The following is a 22,559-nucleotide window of genomic DNA, read 5'->3' on the forward strand; positions in this document are numbered from 1 at the left end:
TCCTTGTACCTTTAAAGAAACAAAAAAGAAAAATAAATATGGTTAGATTGACTTCATATTCTTCATGAAGTTTTTTCCATATAAAAGCAGTTATGGAAAAGCTTCTGCTAGCCCTTCCTCCCTGTCAGGTCTGTTTTATAGAAGCAGTACTATAACCACTACCATGTCCAGGAACAGTGGAAGAATTTTGTTTGAGTGACTGTCACTAGATTAGATTCTGATGGGTTGTTAATTGCTGAATAAGCACCCTTTATTTTCTAATACAGGCATATGATAACTGGAATTCTTTCCTGGCAATTTTGTTGGGAGATAGTTTGTGAACTAAGTCCAGTTTCCTTTTAACCCCACCCATAATTTTGAATTGTTTCTTTCCCTTTCCCCAAGGTGAATTTAATCTTTGGCAAACCAGCATACAAATTGTGAATAATTATGAATACAATGTCCGGAGTATAACCAATATTAAAATAAGCTTTATCTTCTGCACATTTACATAGCTCACCAGATAATTGCAGGACATTTTAGGGTAAAGCCATACCTTTATGGCAGCTATTATTTACATTATCGCTATATGCACGTCATCCGTAAGACACAATTTATGAAAGGAGATACCCATGCATACCCCAAAGTGTTACTATGGCTCTGCCTGTCCAGGATGGTGAAGGAAAAAAATCAGAGCCATTCATATTTAGGGTTTAAACAGAGATGTTCTCTTTCATTCTGCTAATTAATATTTTGGTTTTCTACCTTTACTTGCAGTTTTAGGTATGCCTGATACAGTGGAAGAAATGTGTCCAGAGATCCCTCAGCTGGATAGATTAATAAAGGAAATAAATGATTTAGCAGAGTCTGGAGCAAGGTATACTGAAATGCCTCATGTAATTGAGGTGATCTTACCCATGCTATGCAACTATTTATCCTACTGGTGGGAAAGAGGGTCTGAGAGTGTTCCTCAAAGTGCTGGGCCTTGCTGTACAATGATAACATCTGAGCATCTGAGCATTGTTCTTGGAAACATTCTAAAAATCATTAACAACAATCTGGGAATAGATGAAGCCTCTTGGATGAAAAGAATTGCAGGTACTGTAAATATTTTTTGAACAGTAATTGTACTAATAATATTGAACTACTTTGCTATGCTTTACTTTATTACCCAGTCATATAATAACAAAAATTATAACTAGAACCATCATGAAAGAAAGATAAATAAAATATAAGTAACAATAAGAGAAATATGTTTATGTTTTATTATTAGTTATATGCATGCATTGTAGCATCACTGTAAGTAGAGAGCTTTCTATTCCTTATAAGAGATCTTGAAAATCTCCTTCTCTATGCACTGTATAAGAGCCTTAGTGCTTAATTTGGAATTGTGAATTCCATTGATTTTCAAGAGCCTGGAGTTTTACAGTAGAGTGAATTATGTTCATGAAATATCAGGACAACAGGGAAAGAAAATACAAATGGTAAAATAATCTCAGGAGTATCTCAAGTTCAAAATTAGTTGGTTTGCCTAAATAAATGTGTGAGCTATTAAATAAGCTGAAAGTTTTTCCAAATATCACATAAGATATAGTATTTATCCTGCCAAAGAAGTTCACCATATCCAAATTTTATCATTCATATTATACAGTTTAGAATATAATGTGCAATAACACAGTTCAAGAAAATCTATGTAAAGATAATAATTTCCTGCTAAATTTGAGTAACCAGTACCCATTAGTACTGTAGTTTTGGTGTTTTAAATGCTGGAAGGTCTTAAATAATTACAAGGATTCCATTAAAATTTAGTAAAAAAATTGCTGCTTAATTATAGAGGGTGTTTCCTGCGGTTTTGTACTGATTCATCTACATAAGGTGATAATACACTCGTGTTGTTCTTGCAAGGATTTTTGACATTAATAGTTTATATTTTGACTTCAGTAGTTTGCATGCAAGTACTTGTACAAAATTGATCTATGACCTTGAATTACTCATCCATTCTCTTAATTTTAACTTGCCCAAGGCAGAGAAGTAGCAGAGAAGTAAAGGAATTTTTCCAGAACACTATCTTCTGGTTTTCTGACATTGAATACAAAAAACCATCCCAGACAAAAAAAACCCCAGAACAAAACAAGAAGTATTTTTCTGAGAGCTTTGTGTCCCAATACTTATTTTGATTAGGTTCTTAGTTAGAGATATGGAACTTGCCAAAACCATGATAGTTTAATTGATATTCAACTGATTTGTAATACAAATCCACAGTCTTTTGACCTCTCAATACACAGTTTCTATAAAGCTACATTCATAGTTTTATTAATAATTTTATGGTGTAAAATTTATGAAGCCCCATAACGTTTACTGTTTCTAGAACTTTCACATTCATGTTAATACAATGAAAGACACCAGTCATGCATTAATCATAGAATTATCTATATTTTCATGTATAGTTTATGCTCAACCCATCATCAGCAAAGCCAGACCTGATCTTCTCAGATCTCACTTTATTCCAACACTGGATAAATTGAAGAAAAAAGCTATGAAGATAGTGATGGAAGAAGAGCAACTGAAAGCAGACAATAAAAATGACACCCAAGAAGCTGAGCTACTCATTCTTGATGAGTTTGCTGTACTTTGTAGAGACCTTTATGCCTTCTATCCAATGTTGATACGTTATGTAGACAACAACAGGTAAAAAACCTATATAATTAAACTCATATTTATTACTTAATATACTGGAATCTATGATCAGACAATCAGGAGGAACACAGTTCACTTAATCTTAGGGTAAGAATCAGATCCTGCATATTTTAAGATTCTTAAACCTTAATCCTGAATAATTTAACATTCTTAAAGAAAGTCTTACCTTTAATTCACACCTTTTTTCAGATGCAAATTCCTAGATTAACTAGAAAAATGCTATCTGATCTATTAAATAGGGATCATTATGTTAACTGTCTTCTTTTTAGTATCTTCTTTTAAATTTCTTTTATTTTTGTAATTAGAGCTAATTGGCTAAAGAAACCAGATGCGGATTCTGATGAACTCTTTCGAATGGTGGCTGAAGTTTTTATCCTGTGGTGTAAATCACATGTAAGATAAAATGTGCACTTGTCCTTTAATTTCATTCTATTTTTAAACATAAATGTTGTACATGCAGATGAGTTAAACTTCTGGTGATTTATTTTTTTTCTTTAGAATTTTAAAAGAGAAGAACAAAATTTTGTGATTCAGAATGAAATCAACAATTTGGCATTTTTAACAGGAGACACGAAGAGCAAGATGTCTAAAGTAAGTTAACCAAAAAATTGTGCATCAGGTAAATCTACACCATGTGTTTAATATGTTGAAAGAAGGTCTCAAAATCTACTCATATTGCAACTGCTCTGCTGTTAGAAGAAAAATAGTTTTGCTTCTTGATGACAGATGAAATATAGTCTATGTACCTTAGACTGAGTTACTAAATGTCTGCTAGTACTCAAAGACATAAGATTTGAAGTCTTGATTTGAAAAAGTTGCACATACAAGACAATATGGGCTATATTATAAATATGGGTTATTGAACATTCAGGAAAGAAAAAGGTAGACTATTTTATAAAAGCAAGTGAAGAAACATTGCCTCATCATTTTTATACTATATAATATATATTTTTCTACTCAGTCTATATTGTTCTGTCAGCTTTGATGAAGCACAGCTCTATTTGCATATATCTCTTTATATATATAGGGTGCTACATGTGCACCATTTTTCTTGTTTCTTATGAATTAACACATTCATTTATTTTTTTGCTGATTTTCAATATGACAAGATGCTGATATGAGGGCTTCAAAGTACATCTTGTTACCTGTACATTAGAGAAATTGTCAAAGGCTGCTTTGACCTTAGCTGAGGAAACGCAGCTAAAGCCAGATGAAGTCCAATTCTAAATTAGTGTTGGTAAATATAGTGAAGAAACCTTTTCTTTTATTCATATTTTTAATGTTTTTGGAGTAATCCTATTCTGAAGGTGTAGCAGAGAAGTAGTATTTGAAGTTTTGTATTTCACTATATTTTGGTTTCCTGTAATCTAGCTACTGTAAATCCATTTTCAAACAATACAGAAACAGATAAAATGTACTGTTGAATTTTTAATTATCATAAAAATATGTTTTAAAATCTGTTTAAAACCCTTTTTTTTTCTTTTTTTTCCTGTGAATTGTTTAAATTTTGAAACCTGACTAAGCCAAACCCTGACATTGGAATTTTTACAAGTGAAAATTGTGTATTATCTGCTCATCATTAGTTTATGACCAGCACTGAAAAACAAGTCAAACTTACTAAAGAATTCTGTATTTGGATACAAGGAAATTTTTAACCTGTTTTCTTGTTAAGATGCGCTTATCAAAGTTGTTTGATAGAATTGGAATGTTTGTATCATCCCTATTAACAAGATAAATAGTGAGCACATCCAGGCTATTTGAGGAGCAGTTGCACAATACGACAGACTATAATATGTAGCTCTGTACTTTCATCATATGGCAATCATTGCACACACATTTATTAGGGGTATTGTAACATTTATACATTATAACTGGCCTGACAAGAAGAAAAACAGGTGTGCTTTCAATTTTTAGACACCATAGATTAGAAACAGTATATTTAATCTAAACTGTGCCCCACTTCAGTACTGATAGCAGGATAATATGAAGTGTTAGTGTCATATTTTTGTTAGTCTGGCATGGCAGGAATAAAAGACAAGTCTTTCCAAAATAAGGAATAGGTATTTCTCCTACTGTACTACTTGCAGATTTACAATAGTTAGAGGATTTCATGTTAGTATTTTCTGCAGGAATTTTAGATCTCTTCTTCGAGAGTATTTCAGTTGCATAGAAAACATTCCCTTTGGATATACTGAAGTAAATCAGGAGTGGATTTTGATAAAAAACACAGGAACTTAACATCAATTATCTCTACTACCCAAATCTGATATTGAGATTATATTTTCAAATGCCTGTTGTGTATATTTAAGGATTCAGAGATACTATGTATGAATAATTTTATGAATATATTTGTAACAGAGGTGTAGATGCATGTGTAAATATGTTTTTATTCCATGGGTATACAGTACAGAGAGATTCTGGGCTTTTTTGTAAGCATATAATTTTTTGTAAGCAAATTAATGTCAATTTATGGCATTCCAGGACACTGTGCATGGTTATTGCTAATAAAGGAAGAAAGAAAATACTGTATTGTTCATGACTGAATATTTTATTGATATGGTACTGTAACAGCAGGCATGATTGAAGAACAGCTGATAATTTAGAAACTTGTTTCATGATGACTTAAACACCATGATGAAATATATGAAGTGTCTTTTAGAGGGGTTGTATTGGTTTTCTATATATGGTTTTTAAGCAGAAAATGGCTAATATTTCATAATATAAAATATAAGTGGTCTAAACCCAGGACATCAAATAAATTATAGATTTATATCTGTTTTGTTGGCTTTTTTTTTTTTTAAGACTGCACAGGTTAATGGAAATGAGAAATTCTCTAAGTAACTGAATTTCAGGTTTTCTTGGAGGTTTGATATTTATTTCTATCCTTAGACATTGGTCAGTAGAGGACATTGCATTAAGGAACATTATAATTTCTTGCTTTAATATTAATATTTATCTCAAAAAGTATCAAGTTTACTGAATAATTAGCCCTTTCCTCTCTATCACTTATTCCTCTTTATTCATATCATTTCTTGTGGAAGGGATCTTATCCAATATTTATCAAGCATGACAAAGTATAGAAAACTGAATAAGAACATTGATTATTGACAGTGGGCCCGGGACAGAACATTTTGTGGTCTCCTAAAGGAGTAAGGCCCCAGGCTGATCTCAGACTGCCTTATGTAACAGTGACAGAGACTCAGTGTTGTTCCGGATAAAAAATACTGGGATGCTATCAGAACGTAAGGCATAGTATATCCTGTACAGAAGGTTCTATACCCTTACATGCCATTTGGAAGGAAAAAAGAAAGCAGAGGAGGAAGGAGTAGCATTTTGTTACTTATTGGTAGCTAATATCCATGGTGACAAATGATTCATCATTACAATCAAGAATTTCATTAAGTACCCATTGTATTTTTATTATACTATATTAACTGTGTTACTAGTTTTTCAAATAAATGTATTAACAGCTGAGAATTTAATTTTTCTTTTCTAAAAATATGGCAGCAGAATGCTCGGAGGGGAATGGTAAGTTAGAGACCTCTCAGTCTGAGGAGACTGGTAACTTAGATCACATTGAAATACCAGATTTGTGATAGAAGTGTTGAAATGGAGAATTTAAACACATTCAACTCCACTAGTCTGTTATTTTCGACCCCTTCATAAATGTCTTGATAAAATAGCCTTTTGGTTAAGAGGAAATTATGTCCTATTGTGGTTTTCAGTTAACTGGAATAGAAGACTGAATGTATACACTCACATGTACATAATAATTGTGTAATATGTATGTGGGCAATTTTTCTGTGTCAGTTTTGGAATCTAAATGAATGTGTGCCTGGATAATAAATCCTCAGTTGCTAAACATTTACATATCCTACTGGAATTTTATTTGACTTGCCCTCATTAATTTTTATAATCTATTCTTAAGAATAGATTGAGTAAACCTGTTATAGAAGTTAGAGGCCATCAAAAAATGTAAGTTCTTATTCTGAAACAACATGGTTGTTTGTGCCCATCTGTAACATGTAGTACACATTGTTTGCAGATTTACAGTAGTTAGAGGATTTTATGTTAGTATTTTCTGCAGGAATTTTAGATCTCTGAGTGTATTTCAATTGCATAGAATACATTTCCTTTGGACATACTGAGGTAAATCAGGAGTGGATTATTTTTATGGTCAGCAACAATAAATTAAATATAATTAACATTTCCTTACCTTTAGTGTATACATACACCTCTATATACCTGCTGAGCCATGTCTATGCAGCATCTACATCTTTCACACAACTGAAATTTTAAATTAAAATTTGCTGTTTCTCTAAGGTATTAAATATTATGAGATACTAAGGTTCTAACACTTAATTCAAATATTAGTCTTTTGCTTTTCTTTACTTGTATCTGCTTTTCTTACTATGTGATATATATTGAGTAGGCTATGAAAAGTTTCTAATGCCTTGGCATCATCATTTTGAAACTTATTCAGGTATCACAATAAAATGAAGCTCCTTTTAGGGCAGAATGACAGAAGTGGGGGCTTGTATGTCTTTTTTTCTGCTTGTTTTTAACCAACAGCTTTCTACAGTATTTTCCTATGCCTGCTGAGGATTCTTTTCATCTTACCATAAATAAATTATTTTGTCATTATTTTAAGATTTTTGGACACATTTATAATATCATGTTGCCTATGGAATATATATTTATGGTATTAATATAATAAATGGGGAAAATCCTCTGTATGTATGAGAGTTATAGCTGAGTTTATAATATTGTTTTTATAATGGGTACTGCTGAGAGATGCAACCTAAAGTTTTCTCTCGGGCTGTCTTAAAAGGAGTAATTAGCTATGCAATGGGAAAACAGATCTGTAAATTAAGTGCTATACATTGCCAGTGATAGTTTTATTTCTAAACAAATTTTTTTCTCAAATATATTTTGGTGGGGAAAAGAGGTAGAGCTATTTTTGTGAAAATGTGAATATTTTTCATTACTGGATTATCCAGAGTTCCAGACACCGTTCTTCTTTTAACAAAATTGGGAAGAGATGCAGTAATCAGTGTATTGATAGGTTAACTTACTGGATATCCTTAAATGTGCAAGCAACAAATGGAAGCGTGTGGTAGAACAGCAATAGAAATTCAGAAGGTCAATCATTCAATAAAGGTTAAGCTGATTTCACTGAGATCTCATTTGGTTATGCATTTACAGTTTATTATTTTAGCTATGAGCTTAATATATTTTTACTGTCTGTCCTCATAAAGCTGAGTAAGTTTATAAGTGACTTGTAAAATTATCATCCTTTCATCTATTTTACTTATGCTTTTTTTTTTTCCTTTTATTTTTCTTTCATACAGGCCATGCAAGTAAAGGTACAGGTCAAAGTGCATGATGTGTCTTTGTTTTAGATTTAGAGATGATCAGGCTCCAAGCACTCTTTCCATTGATCATAGCAGTGGCGTCACAAAGTGAAGCACCAGGTTCCACCTACTATAAATTTTGTCCCAGCTAAAGTGACAGTCTTTGACCAGAGCAGATGAAATTCCCTTTGGCACCCCTAAATATTGCTTAATGTGAAAATGTACTAAAGCTACCTTTTAAAAACTACTTTAGATGTACATTCTGCCTCTGCTGTGCTTCTGCACTCTATTTTTTTTTTTTTTTTGCTAAAATAGTGAAGTAGACATGGTAAAAGAAATGTCTAAGTAGAGTCATTAGAAATATGTATTTGGCTTACGATATTGAAGAAGAATATTTGGGAGAAACGTGCTATAACCTCTACCTCATCTGTAGGGAAATAGAAGATTGTATTAAATTCAACAAGTTTAAATAAGATATACAGTTCAAATCCTACCTTTTTCCAAAAGTAAAATGGTCTTTACTAAAAGTGTGAACAAAGCTTTAGAACAACCCTTATTTCTTTTACGTATTTAATGTATTTGAAGATTTCTTTTCCTTCAGTGAACTACGAGTCACTTTCCTTTGCATCATTCATATTCTTTTTTTAACATGAATTTCTCAAAGAGATGAGTACTTTCTGACCTATGGTGCATTCTTCGTGGGTGAAGTAGAATAAGCAGCAAAATGGAGCATAAATCCCTTCATCTTTCCCTTTACCCTGTGCACTGAGAAGCACTTTTAATCAATTAAACTGGAGACATGAGTTAAAAAGGGGGAAGCTCTGTTAAACTAATAACCTGATTTCATGCTTTGCTATTGTCAAACTTCTCCAGGTATACAGAGTAGGATATAATGACTGCCCTCATAGCAATCTCAAAGAAGTCAAGCTGAAAGAGGGATGGAAATACAAAAAGTATTAATTCTAAAATCTTAACCAGTTTTAGTTGATTTTTTAGTGTAAATGAACTGTTTCTTCCTTTTCATTGTGTATTTAGTTATTGATAATCTATTAAATAACCTGTAATTAGTTTTGGTATATGGATTTTTTTTTCAGAAATATCCATTGTTGTGTTTAAATCCTCAGACAAGTAAGACTATTACATGCTTTTAGGCAACCAAATTATATCATTCCTCCTGTAGAGGTATAGTTAATTATTTAGGCAAAATATATCTGATTTAATGCTCTTTTCATATGTAATGCAGGTATTGTGTGTGCATACGTGCATATTACAACTGAAAGATACAAAATTCCATTGTCATTTAGATTTCAGTCTGTGACTCTATTTATACATTTAGCAGTTGGAGAAGTGAATTCACAGACAGCAGAATTTATGGCAAAGGCAGAATGGGTCCTCTTTTCATGTTTTGAAAATTCTCCAGTTTTCAGGTTCACAATCTTATTAATTTCATATGAACATAAAGAAAATTGGATGTGCCAAATATCCACTGGCATAAAAGATGCACAAACCAGTATCTGTCCTCTTCCTTTTTTTTTCTTTTAAAAATATGCCTATTACATATTTTATTATTCCTTATTTAAGATGCATAGTGACGCCACTGGAGTACAGTGATACATTGTGGGATTTGTTTGTCTGCTGTCAACATAGAGTACAAATAATGTCATTATTAAAGCCATTACATCACTATTTCTAAGGCACTTGGAAAAGCAAAGCTTTGAGGCAAAGTACTCTCCTGCAATTGTTAGTTCCTTAAGAAAGGAAGCCACATCCATTGCGTGTTCCCTCACACTTGCAAAATATTTAACACAGCTATGTACATAGAGATTCCCCATCTAGAAGACAGAATTTGCCAAAATTTATCACCAAATAGAATATGTACGGCTGCCTTTTCTCTTCCAGTGATTACTGTGATGATAGTGAGGCATTAATTGGGAAATAACGAATTGCAATGGATTCTGCTGTATCCTTATGTGGAACTACACAATCCATTATAAGAACAGTAGTTTGTAAATCCCAGTTGACAGAAGGGAAAGGATGTGGAGGGTTAAATGAAAGCATTTGTAATTTTGTAGTGGTGTACAAGACTGGAGGCCTAGTCCTGAAATCTTATCTAAAGCAAAACTCCATTTGAGTATAGTAGGAGTTTAATCTAGGTACAGAATTCAGAACTGGGCTGTTTGTTGTTGCTGTTTACTGTGTGTTCATTAAATATATGGGTCTGTTTGAAAGATTTTGGTTCTCTGTCTCATAAAGAAAAAGCTGGATGTGAAATATGTTGTACACTGTCTGTCATAAGAAGATAGGGCAGATGTTATTCTGTTGTGCTGTTTACTTCCGTCTATTTTGTTTTCCATTTCCTATTAATGATGATATTCAAAGATACAAAATTTTAAATTTTTTGTCCCAAATTTATAAATATTATCCAAAGCCAAAGGGCAGCACTTTCCCAGAGGCACTAATTCATTGGCATTTTATAAAATTGAATCAAAGCCTTTTAAATAACACTGTTTTTTCAGATGAGACAAGTTAGGCAATATTCATTCATTCAGACCCTGGATAACTATCTTTATACAAATCTCTCACAAAAATGTAAACATCCTAAATTTGTCTCTGTAACACTGGACAAATAATAGTGTCCCCTGAAAATGATTCAGCTTTTAATTTTAGGGTTGTTTCTGATTTGAAAGGTAAGATCCAGAAAGTACTATCAAAACCATAAGTATGAATGCACACAAAAGTGTGTGACTCCTACTACAGCATTACTGTTACTGCATTTTCTGCACTGGTGCACACCAAGTACACCCTTTCCTGACCAAGCCTATACACTCTTTCTCTAGTGTGACATTTTTCAATTACTTGTATTACATCAGGAACATAGTTTCCTTGGACCATAAGGGGAGGAGTGTGTTGGAGAAGTATGAGATCAGAAAATTAAAGTAATTTTTCTTTTTTTTTCTTTTCTTTTCCCACTTTTTAATTTTTTTTAACTTATAGTCTGGAGGACAAGATCAAGAGAGGAAGAAATCAAAGCGTAGAGGGGATTTGTACTCCATACAAACATCCTTGATTGTGGCTGCACTTAAAAAGATGCTTCCTATTGGTTTGAATATGTGCACCCCTGGAGACCAAGAGCTCATCTCTTTGGCTAAGACCAGATACAGCCATGTAAGTGTGTGCTTTTAATAGCTTTTAATGCAAAAATAAGCAGAACTTCCTTCAATGAATTTTGAAGCATAGAAATCTAAGCAATCAATATTACTAAATATCTGTATGTACTGTAAGCAATTATAGCTGCTAATTATTGTGCTTTAAAAAAAATATGTATATAGAGGTGCCATCCTTTGCCTCTTACTTTCCATTTACATACCATGCGCAGTTTTATATATTCATGTTCTTTTGCACCAAATACTGAACTACAATTAGTTAGCTTTAATTCCCTTTAAAGTTTAACCCTTGTCTTATGGTTAAAGAAAGCCTTTGCCCCTTCTGGTATCTTACAGACCTTGAAAGCAAAAGAGGTTAAATTTCCATATTGAAATATAAGCTCTTCTATGTTGTAAAGGTTCTTGTGAAATGACTCATAATCTGAACTGAAAAATACTTCTACCTTTCTACAGAGGGACACAGATGAGGAAGTCAAAGAACACCTACGCAACAACTTACACTTGCAGGAAAAGGTAATAGAAAAAAATTGTCTTATCAATGCCGATGTGCACTTTCAAAACACAGAAGGTGCAACAGTTTTTTTTTGTTTTTTGTGATACATTTTTAAAAAATCCAAAAAGCTATTAGAAAGGTTTCCATTTAAAAATTATTCTTCCTGATATTTCATTGCAATAAATGCCTTATTTGTAGCTTTGTTTAGCATAGTCAAGTTTCTGGAAGATGTGGAATGGGACAAGTGTAAAGAATTGAGAGACTGGTAGTCTTAAGGCTCTAATTACTTAGAATCAACTTGATCCAAGAAGAAAATAAAATTGAAAGTCTACTATTTCAGCTTTTCTGCTTGAATCTAGCTTTCAATAATGATTAAATTAGGTATTTCTAAAAATATATGCATTTTAAAGTGTCTATAATAAAATACAAAAAGCATGCATCATTTTAGTACTTGTCAGTTTTGCAAGTACATTTATATTCCTACAATTCATATGCTGAATACAGTGTCAAAAGTAATATCAATATGGAGTCCTCATCCATCTGTAAATTAAAAATAATTCAGATCATTGACTACAGTGTTCGAACACAATAAGTAACTTGCTTATCTGTCATGGAAGTTGACTGTCTATTTGCTATCAATTTGTGTTTGCATACATTAAAGTGAACACAAGAACTACTTTAATGTGGTTTTCCTATTTCTGTCTTGCAAGGAAAAAAAAAAAAAACCAAAAAAACAAACACCAAAAAAAAAACAACCAAAAAAAAAAACCAAAAACTTTGGGTCTAGCTCTTCACCTACTGAAATTCCAGCTGTCTTTTCCAGACTCCAAAAAACAGCTTTCCACTCTCAATACAAAGGCAAATTAAACTCAATCCCAGTACTAAATCTGCTTCCTTATTTTTAATGGAGTTAAGAGGAATAAATAAGTTGTAAGGTACTTTATTTGGTTTCTTGAAATAAAAATACAGAACCTTGTTTAAGAATTGAATTCAATTGCCCAATAATATAAAGCATCAATGCCATTTTTTGAGCACCTAGCAGATGTTAATTTGGTCTGAAAGGATCAGAAACTGGGAGTATTTATAAGCTTCTTTATTTATACTATGGCAGTAGAAGTGGTGTCGGTCAAATTCAGTGACTTCATTCAGCAGCTTACAAATGAAATATGTTGTGTTTCAGTCTGATGATCCAGCTGTGAAATGGCAGCTAAATCTCTACAAAGACATTTTAAAGAATGATGGACCTACTGACCCTGAGAAAAATGTGGAACGTGTGCAGAGGATATCAGCTGCTCTGTATCATCTGGAGCAGGTAAAAAGCCACATGTCTATACTGTGTTTATTTTTGAAAACAGAGATTTTTCCTTGCAGAGATTATTTCAGGTACAGTGACTGTCATCATTAAAGTGTCCAGCTAAAACTTAGGGTGTAGTACATGTGTACATGCCCATGCACATACAGATGTGCACATATGAAAATTTTCAATGTAATCTGTTGAAGTGCCTCCATTTAGCTGCAGGGAAAACTCAGGATATATTTCTACAAAACTGCATGAACAGTCATATGAAGTACAGCACACAAATTATCTCCATGCTGTAGCTGAAAACCATTTTGATTTTAGGAAGAGGTATTTGCTTGTGCAGTTATTTTTAATATACTGAGTTTAGCCTGTCTCCTATTTCTGCATCATAGGATGCTGTAGCAACTTTTGAGTTGCTTGCCTGTTCATCCAATTGATGCAATTAAAATAAAGGCATTTGTGCTCTTCCTACATAAATTTAATCCCTGACACAGCCCAGAAATACGTTCACATGAGCTGAATATGCATTGTTAGAAACAGACAAAATAACAACTTTTGAAATATACCAAGTAGTCCCACACACGAGGTATTCTAACATCTTAAATATTCTTGTCTGAATAAACTGAGACATTTCTATATGGAAGGTCCCCAGTATTTTTCTTTATTAATAAAAAAATAAAGATCCAAAAGAACATTTTTTTTTCAGATGATGCAGAGCATTCGCTAACTAGCTAACCCCTAGCTGTATAGAAATTTTTTTGAGGAAAGTTGAAAATTTTCCATTGCATATACTAGAAGATATTTTCCCATAGGTTGAACAACCACTGAGATCAAAAAAAGCTGTTTGGCACAAACTCCTGTCAAAACAACGCAAAAGGGCTGTTGTTGCATGTTTCAGAATGGCACCATTATATAACCTGCCAAGGTAAGTGGCTGGAAGGTTTATTTCTTCATAACTTTTATTTGCATTGTTTACTGAGTCCAAATACTGCTTGTCTGTTTACCTATGTGTTTGTTGATTGTTAGGTGTATGTAATTTTAAGAGATAAGAATTGATTAGTCATCAGCTAATTCCTCACAGCAGGAAATAGTCATCTCATGGCAAATAACTGAGTGGGAAAACATCATAAGAATTACATGTTTCATTTTTGTCAGTTATTCTGTATAGATCCTCAACTTATCTGTGAAAACCATTTAGATGTTGCTGTTTCTGTCCATTTTTTTGTCTTTGATTTGTTGTTCTTTTTACTCTTTATTCTCCTGTGATTTTATTTTTTTTCCTTTTTTTTTTTCTTTTTTTTTTTTAATTTTGTATGGCTCTTCCTCTCCTCTTGCATGAACACTTCATGCTCTGTAGCTTGTCTGGGCCAATCTTCAGCTACTACATCAGAGTGTTATATGAATTAAAGTGACTATTGGGGCAGAGCAGTGCAGAATGGTATTTTAGACTTCTATGTTGCTCTGCTTCTAATTCCAGTTGAATGTAGATACCACAAAGTCCAAAATAAAGTGCATCCTGTGCCTGGATCCATCTACTGCTTTAAGCAGAATAATAAGCAGAACAATATGTCACTGGAGTAACTTCCTTTATTCTGTTTCTTCTCAAAAAATCTGAGTTTTATTCAGATAGAAGTTAAGCATGCGTTTAATTAGCTTTGCTTCTCTCCTTCTGCAATTTTTCACTTTTTGTGTTTAATATTATTATTCAAAGATTTTTGGCAAAGTATTTAACCATAGGGTTGTGTTGGATTTTTAAATGTTTTTATTAAAGCAAATTTACACATTTGGTGTAAAGGTCTTTAGCTAAAGGTCTGTAGCTGTGCCACTAACACACTGGAGGAATATTACATTTGCACAGGACAAATAAAAAGCCAGTTTATACCACAAAAAGCACACAACCTTCACAGCCTTCCTTTGTAGATGGAAATTAGTAGTTCTAGACTATAGTAACTTCTCCAAGTTATTATGCTACCACTAGGCCATCTTTAAAGAACCAAAAAATGGAGAGGATTAAATACAACATAAAAAACCAGCCAGTATCAATCCTTCCATCTTCAAGAACTGTGTTTGGCAAAACAAGAGGACGTGGTATGAAGAAATACCATTTCAGTACAACCTTTTTGTGAGCAAGTTTTTTTTTTAACAACCATATTCTGTTTTTGTAAATTCTTAAAATGTTTAGAATAAATGCATGACAACCCAAAAGTTAAAAGGGCTCCTCCTTTTTTTGCCTTACAGAGCACCCACTTTTAATTTTTATATTTGAGGTTGATGGAATTCATAACCCTTTTGCCAAGAGGCAAAGTGGGTTATGAATCTTAAAATTCTTGACTTTTTAATTTTCAATAAAATATTCAATAATACCATATTGAAATGGAACACTTACATTGTCTGTAACTTTTTTAAAATATTTTTGTGTTAAAAACTTTTATTGAGCTTTGTCTTCTCAAATTTTATGATAGATTTTGTGGAGCAGTTTACTCCTAATTTGAATATGAATATGAGACAAATCTACCCAGCTATTTCATTTTGTAGCTGCTAAAAATGAACTCCCTCAAAACTATTTTTTGTCAGTTAATTGTGTTCTCTCAAAACAAACAAGAGTGAAAACACTGTTTAAACTTAAAGTCCTAAAGTTGTGGAAAAGTTTGGGTTGGAATGGGCCTTTAAAGGTCATTTATCCTGACCCTGCTGCCATGAGGAAACTTCTGGGTATATTGCTCAATTGACAGGTTCAAACCAAAGTTTTAAAGTTCACTAGCTGGTAGTCACTTTTTGCCTAGATAAATCACAGGATCCTGACAGGAAAATAAGGCTATCACACTATTATAACAATCTCCATCATCTAAATTGACAGTGTTGCTCAGACATGCCTGAACCCTAGGGAGATTATTTCAAGTGGGGTATGATTTGTTCTAGGAACTATTTAAATCTCTTTGATCCAGAGTTTAAAATGCAGCTCTTTATCTTGTCTATTTCTTCACTTTAGTTGCAGCTTTGTATTGGGAGTGTTAGTTCTTACTTTGATGTTAGAATCAATTAATTTAAAGTAAACAAATATTATGGTATTAACCTTTCATTTATCCTAGAAAAATCTTCAGTAAATAAAAAGGTTACTATTTTGAAAATTTTCCAGATATTTGGCTCTCAGTATAATTTAATTTTAATCTCAGGGTTTAAGATAATTTTCTGGAAAACTCACTCTAATGTCTATCAGTTTTTAGGAATTTCAGTGAGATATTTCAGAAATGAACATATCTATTGATATGAAAGTGTTTGTTAAATCACTGAAAAATTACTTTAACTTCTACCACAAATATTGCAAGAACTCCCTTTGATGAAAAGTACCTGTACATACAAAACAAATAGCTATATTTTTTAAAAAAATATTTTCCAATGAATTAAACATCAGTTAAGTTAGGAAGTACTAATTCATGTTCTGTGTTTGTTGAATGTACATGGCTTTGAAAAAGTGTGTTATGTGATAAGTGTTTTCTCTGAAATGTGTCTATGTTTGATGTTTTAAGGAAATTAATTTGAAAAAACTTTGTCTTAATGTCTGTCATCTGTTTATGCACATAGATACAGCAAAGTTGTACATGGCAATTTTTCAAGCACGGTTTACGATACATTCTTTCTGACTACTTTATTGAATTTAACTTGTGCCTTTCTTCAATGAAAACCTATATGCTTTTCTTCAGACACAAAATTAGCAATTTCTTCCTGAGCACCTTTCAACGTGTTTGGCTGGAAAAAGTACATGAAAAAACTCAGTATGACAGGCTTATACTCAAGTTAACGGTAATGTAACTTGTGGAGAGCCTCTTGCTTATGCGCCCACTTCTTCCTTCCCAGCCATGATTTGATATTATCATAAAAACATGAATTTGTACAATTTTCAGAGGGGATTCTGATTGGTCAGTTTTTGAAATTTGATAATAAACAGCACCAGTGTCAGCAAGTGAGCCTAAAGTGTTGACTCAACAGCCATTCCGTTATAAAACACTGCTTCGTGTCCACATTGTATTTAAAAGGTGTATACACGGTGCATTTTTATAGCTTTTTTTGGTGGCAACTGATAAAAGCAAAAGAAAAGGCTGCATGGAAGAGCCTTTCTAACCTCATGTAGTGCAGCTCAGAAAAAAATTTTCCCCCAAAATAATGTGAAGATGGAATTATTTTGTCGTTATTATGTGTAGTCTTATTGCCATGACTTGTATTTTTTGTTAAAAGTTAAATCAATGAATAGTATACAGTAGCAATTAATATGACTTAGAGTTTTCTAAAATTGGTCATTTTAGAGCAGGTTTTTTATATTACTAATGCAACTTCTTTGAGGACATGGTAAGACTGCCCTGATTTGGAACTGGAAGACAAGAAGCTGAGGTTAGGCTTCTTTCTGTGGAAGAAGGCAATGACTATCTGTAGATACTATGCTGAAAAGCAGTTGATAGTTATTTTGGTGTTGATGGCCAGTGTCTGCTGTCTTGATGTTCTAAATATAGTAATTTGGATTTACACCTTGTAGATGTATACCCCACTCACTCATTCTCAGTCTGTTCAAGTGTGTGTTTTTCTCATGCTTGCATTAAGGTATCTTGCAGTTTCATGTATAATGTATTTTAGGCCTCTCTTAGCCTTCAAAATAAAAAGTAATGTATACATATGTGTATAAAAACAGTAAGAATGTTCAAAAGTTACCTGCAGGTTTGTCACTGAATGTTAGTTATGTTTTGCATTTTATTTCACTGACCAATCAGAGGATCAGAATTGTACAAATATGTATCCTTACTAACCATTAACCATCTGAGCTGTTATACTCTGTTCCGTTACCCCTCTTGATCTCACTTTCACAACCCCCCCAGGCACCGTTCTATTAACCTCTTCCTCAATGGCTATCAGAACTTTTGGATAGAAACAGAGGAATATTCATTTGAGGAGAAACTAGTTCAGGATTTGGCTGTAAGTACTGACATAACTGGGCATATGTTTCAATGCCCACTTCAGTGTGTATTCTATGTATCTATTATAAAATATATTTAATTTTTGTGTACTGTATGCATAAACTTAAAAAATAATAATCCTTATGCTTCAGAGCATAAGGTCATTTTCTGCTGTGGTCAAAAAGACATTGTCCTTTGATGCACACTGAAGTGCATTAAGGCAATCTGTGCCTTCAGATGAGCTATGTGATACTCATCCATGGGAAGAGAAATGGATTAGATGAACAGTCAGACTGTTTTTGTCATTATGGTAATTCCTATGTTTGTATATATTATTTTCTGGGGTGTTTTTAAAGCTTGATATTATTGATCCTTTTTCCTTTTAAGATTTTTTTATGCATAATTAATTTTAACATTTTCAACTTTGATACAAATTATTTTTGCTGTTTCCTTTTTGATGCATCATAAGGACAAGTAAATAAATGCAGCCATATTCAGGAAAAATGAAGCTTACCTGTGTACTTGATAAAAGGAATTGGTAAAAGTCAGGATTTGGTAGTGAACATCGGTTCAGAATGGCTACTGCTCTTTCTCTTCCCTCTATGTAGTTAGCTTGTCAAAAATACCTCCAAGGGGCTGATCTCCACCGTCTCTAAACTCCATGAAAGTTAATATACAGCTCCATGGATCATATGCAGATGCATCAGGAAGTGCTTCAGTGTTAACAGAAACAGTCATGCTGTGCTTTTTGAAGAGCCATTATACCTGATATTGTAGAGACATGGAATGCTTTGGGATGGAAGGGACCATAGAGATCACCTAGTTCCAACCCCCCTGCCATGGCTAGGGACATTCTTCCCATGCTCTGGCCAATTACATGGTCAGTCTCTGTTTGACTTTGTTGCTTCTTGCTAAAGGAAAGAATGAGGCCATTAATCAAAGCAGAGCCTGCAATTCTTTCGGATTTCCTAGAGAAGAAAATTGAACTTCTGTAATTACAATAATCACTATAATTACAAGAAATCTGCAATAACTAGTAACTGTACAAGATGTGATAACACAAGTAAGGTAAGGGTAATAATCTGATCTTTGGCCAGTTCTAACTATGTTATATTTTTAACTGCCAAAAAATGTTTGAAGTTTACAATAATTAGCATTAATGGAACCAAGGTTACTTAGAAATTATATATGAAAAGAGTGTAGCTAATGCTAGTCTGAATAGGATGTATCTGATGATGTTATTAAAAATTATTCCAGTATCTACTACAAAATAATTGAACTAGAACTTCCTTTCAATTCGGGTCAACTGGAGATGCATGATTACTCTTGAATAAGGCTTCCCCAAGACTTCCCTGTCTCATTCTCAATACCTTGCAAATGAGAAAATTCTAAAGTTACAAAAACAATTAATAAAACCATATACTCTTATCTCTTCTGAATCATACAGGCACATAATGTTGCAGGTTATGCTGTAATCTCCTGAATAAGATTAATATGGGCAGTTAATACAAATTGGATAGAATAAAATTACTGAAATCCTTTCCTAAGTTTAATTACTGAATTTTCTTCTTACTTATGAAGCTTAACTTTATATTCTAAATCTTGAGACAGACATCTCCAAAAAAGGATGAAGAGGAAGAAGAAGAGACTGAGAAAAACCATCCTGACCCACTTCATCAGATTATCCTCTATTTTAGTCGCAGTGCTCTTACAGAAAGAAGGTAAAAGAGCTGTGTGGAAAAGCCCACTGAGTGAAAGCACACAGTAGCTGAATTTTTAGTAACATTACCAAAGTGGTTTAACATAAGTGTAGTTCATTATTGTACATGGTGAATACCTTTTTCCCTCTTAGTTTCACTAGAGTTTTCATGTATTTAACTCAATATAACCTTTACATTGAGATATATATTGACTATTTTTGACATTTTAAAAGCTTGGTAAATACCAAGTGCAGAAATGTTTGAGCATGACTTCGCATGGAAACACAAATTCTACAGGAACTGCAGGTTCAATCAGACTACCTTGCCCTGGTCTCTCCTGGTAATTAATAGATGTGTGTTCTTGGTTTTGGTATTCATTACATTTCACTCAGTAAGTCAGAAAAGGTTCTGTTGATGTTTATGAATCTCATTGCCAGCTTCTGCTTTGACTTTAGATTATTGATTTGAATTAGATTTTTATGACTATTCCAGAGTTTCATATACTTTTTCAGTATGACTAATAAAATCTTGCCATCTGACAGTTATAATTATTCTAATTTATATTTCCATATCACTTTTCTGCACCTTCAACAGCCAATGATGACCCAAAATGACTAAGTTGAATGCACAAATATACCTCTAAATTGTTTGAGTAAAAACTGAGAGATTTGGATTTAGATAAGAGAAGTCCTTCATGACACAATTTTCAAGTTTAATAGCTTTTCAAGTAGACTACTTTAATAAAATACCCTTTAATAAAAAAGGTAGTCATACGAAATCTTTATATTACTATATCATAAAATAATTTAAAATCTTTTTATTCTTCACAGCAATCTAGGACACGATCCTCTATATATTGCCTATTCTGCCATGATGGCAAAAGTAAGTACATAATTTCAAGCTCCATTCCTCACTGCATTTAGGTACTTCCCATTAATTTTAGATGCTTCTTAAAAGTTTTCTTTCTTACATGGACTGCTTGATAGTATCTTCTGTATTTTTAATGAAGCAAATGCTGTTCAGAGTTTTACATATATGTATAATGAGAAATTTCCTATGTTAAAACAATACTATAAAATTTCAGTCGGTGCAGTCCTTTCACTTGACACTTTTTGCATATGATTAACTCCTTTTAAAGCAGTTTAAACCCATAAGTTATGTTTATTATTTAGGTAATTATTTTTGGGTTAATACTTGAATCTGTCAAAGTCAGATTTTGCAACATATTGATTACAGCTGATTTGTGATGAGAGCTTGACTGTGAAGAGAAATATCATGGCTATAGAGATATGACACAAGATTATGCACCCTGCAGTTACAGGGTGTGTACGTAGTTGGATGAATACCCTGAAATACTCCACATTAGGGACTATCAGCTTCTTAGTGCAGATAAGCACAATTATGTACAATTAAAGGTTTTTAAAATCTTCTTAACATCTTTAGTAATTGCTTGAGAAAAATATTTGTCAATTTTTGTAGAAATACTATAGCAAAAGTAGGCATTATGTTTGTTAATAAGCAAGATCTTGTGATTTCTGTTTTTAACATCAAAAGAGCTGTCAGGAAGAAGAAGAGGGAGATGAAGAAAAAGAAAAGACATTTGAGGTGAGAGTTTAAATAACATTTCTTTCTCATAATCTATTGTAGAAGTACTTTAAATATGTCCATTGGAATACATGCAAAAATAGCACAGCACATTGTGTGTTGAACACAGCAAGCTGGTTTGCTAGGTTATTCATATTAAAGAAAGATGGGGTGTTTTGAAGCTTTGGAGTCAAACAACCCATGGATTTTAGAGGCAGATGGTCTTCAACAACTTCAGATTTCTCATCTTCCTATTTTTTCTGGATCCATTCCAATCTGTAGTCTGTTCTCATTTTGTTCCCAAACCCAGGAGAAAGAAATGGAAAAGCAGAGAACTCTCTATCAGCAAGCTCGCTTGCATGATCGAGGAGCTGCTGAGATGGTCCTTCAAATGATTAGTGCAAGCAAAGGTAATGCTCTGTGTTATCTTTGAAGTATACACAGGTGTGTTATGTCATTGTAGCTATCATGTAAATATCATAAAAAGCTTCTATACAACACTGAATGAGGCAAAATAAATGTCAGTAACAACTGCACTAAGTTCCAGACTGCATTTCTGATTGAAGAGCTCATAACTGCAAGTTTTAAGGAGTGTATCCTTGTTTTGACAGGTCAGACAGGACCCATGGTTGTTGAAACACTGAAACTTGGTATTGCTATTCTAAATGGTGGAAACACCATAGTTCAACAGGTAATGCATTTCCAACTACTGTGAGTCTTGCTTGCATAAATGAGGCGAGCAATTTTGAGAATTTTAGTGTCCTGTTGTTAAAGTTAATGTACTCAATTTTAAGCCAAACAGTGAAGAAATATCAGTGTAATTTTGGTGCAAGAACAATTATATTATTTTTTGCCAGTGATTTGCACTACAAGGCACTAATTCAGGAACTTTTAAATTAATCTAATTTCAATATAATTAATTATAGGGGTTTATTACCTTTTACCTTTACTATTTTATTTTAGTTTATAAATATTAATTAATAATTAATTGCTAGTTATTTTTTATTGTATATATTTTTAATGTTGTATTTTTTCCCTTCAAAAATATACAACATTTAGAAAATGCTAGACTACCTGAAGGAGAAAAAGGATGCTGGATTTTTTCAAAGCCTTTCTGGCTTGATGCAGTCCTGCAGGTAAAACCATAAATTGCATTATTACAGGATCTGTTTTATTCATATTCACTGGCTTATTGCTCAGTGCAGGAGGATGTATTAGATTTAAATTACAGTCACAGGTTGTAGAACTCTTATGGGAAAGTTTTGTGAATCAGAGGAATAGCCTGTTAATCCTTTAGACTATTCTTCCAAAGGAGAAAATAAAGCAAAAGACTGCACATGCTTTT

The 22,559-nt window shown here is 32.9% G+C and overlaps 1 protein-coding gene across 8 annotated transcripts in view; it reads left to right on the plus strand.

Annotated features, from left to right (window-relative positions):
• Positions 1 to 22,559, plus strand: part of RYR3 (ryanodine receptor 3) — a 193,441-nt gene that overhangs the window by 143,664 nt on the left and 27,218 nt on the right. For 6 of the 8 annotated variants that reach the window (XM_039705015.1, XM_039705018.1, XM_039705016.1 and 3 more), the window contains 16 exons: positions 757 to 1,077; positions 2,427 to 2,667; positions 2,982 to 3,069; positions 3,175 to 3,267; positions 8,028 to 8,042; positions 11,025 to 11,195; positions 11,648 to 11,707; positions 12,868 to 12,999; positions 13,800 to 13,912; positions 17,853 to 17,949; positions 19,542 to 19,651; positions 20,461 to 20,512; positions 21,185 to 21,235; positions 21,525 to 21,624; positions 21,826 to 21,905; positions 22,274 to 22,350. In XM_039705015.1, the coding sequence (XP_039560949.1) occupies positions 757 to 1,077; positions 2,427 to 2,667; positions 2,982 to 3,069; positions 3,175 to 3,267; positions 8,028 to 8,042; positions 11,025 to 11,195; positions 11,648 to 11,707; positions 12,868 to 12,999; positions 13,800 to 13,912; positions 17,853 to 17,949; positions 19,542 to 19,651; positions 20,461 to 20,512; positions 21,185 to 21,235; positions 21,525 to 21,624; positions 21,826 to 21,905; positions 22,274 to 22,350 (1,801 nt within the window). The remainder of the gene's footprint in view (positions 1 to 756; positions 1,078 to 2,426; positions 2,668 to 2,981; positions 3,070 to 3,174; positions 3,268 to 8,027; positions 8,043 to 11,024; positions 11,196 to 11,647; positions 11,708 to 12,867; positions 13,000 to 13,799; positions 13,913 to 17,852; positions 17,950 to 19,541; positions 19,652 to 20,460; positions 20,513 to 21,184; positions 21,236 to 21,524; positions 21,625 to 21,825; positions 21,906 to 22,273; positions 22,351 to 22,559) is intronic. The other 2 variants (XM_039705022.1, XM_039705021.1) reach the window with 1 other exon arrangement.

This window comes from Passer montanus, unplaced genomic scaffold (assembly GCF_014805655.1).
Source record: "Passer montanus isolate IOZ18808 unplaced genomic scaffold, ASM1480565v1 scaffold18, whole genome shotgun sequence".
Classification (NCBI taxonomy): Eukaryota; Metazoa; Chordata; class Aves; order Passeriformes; family Passeridae; genus Passer; species Passer montanus.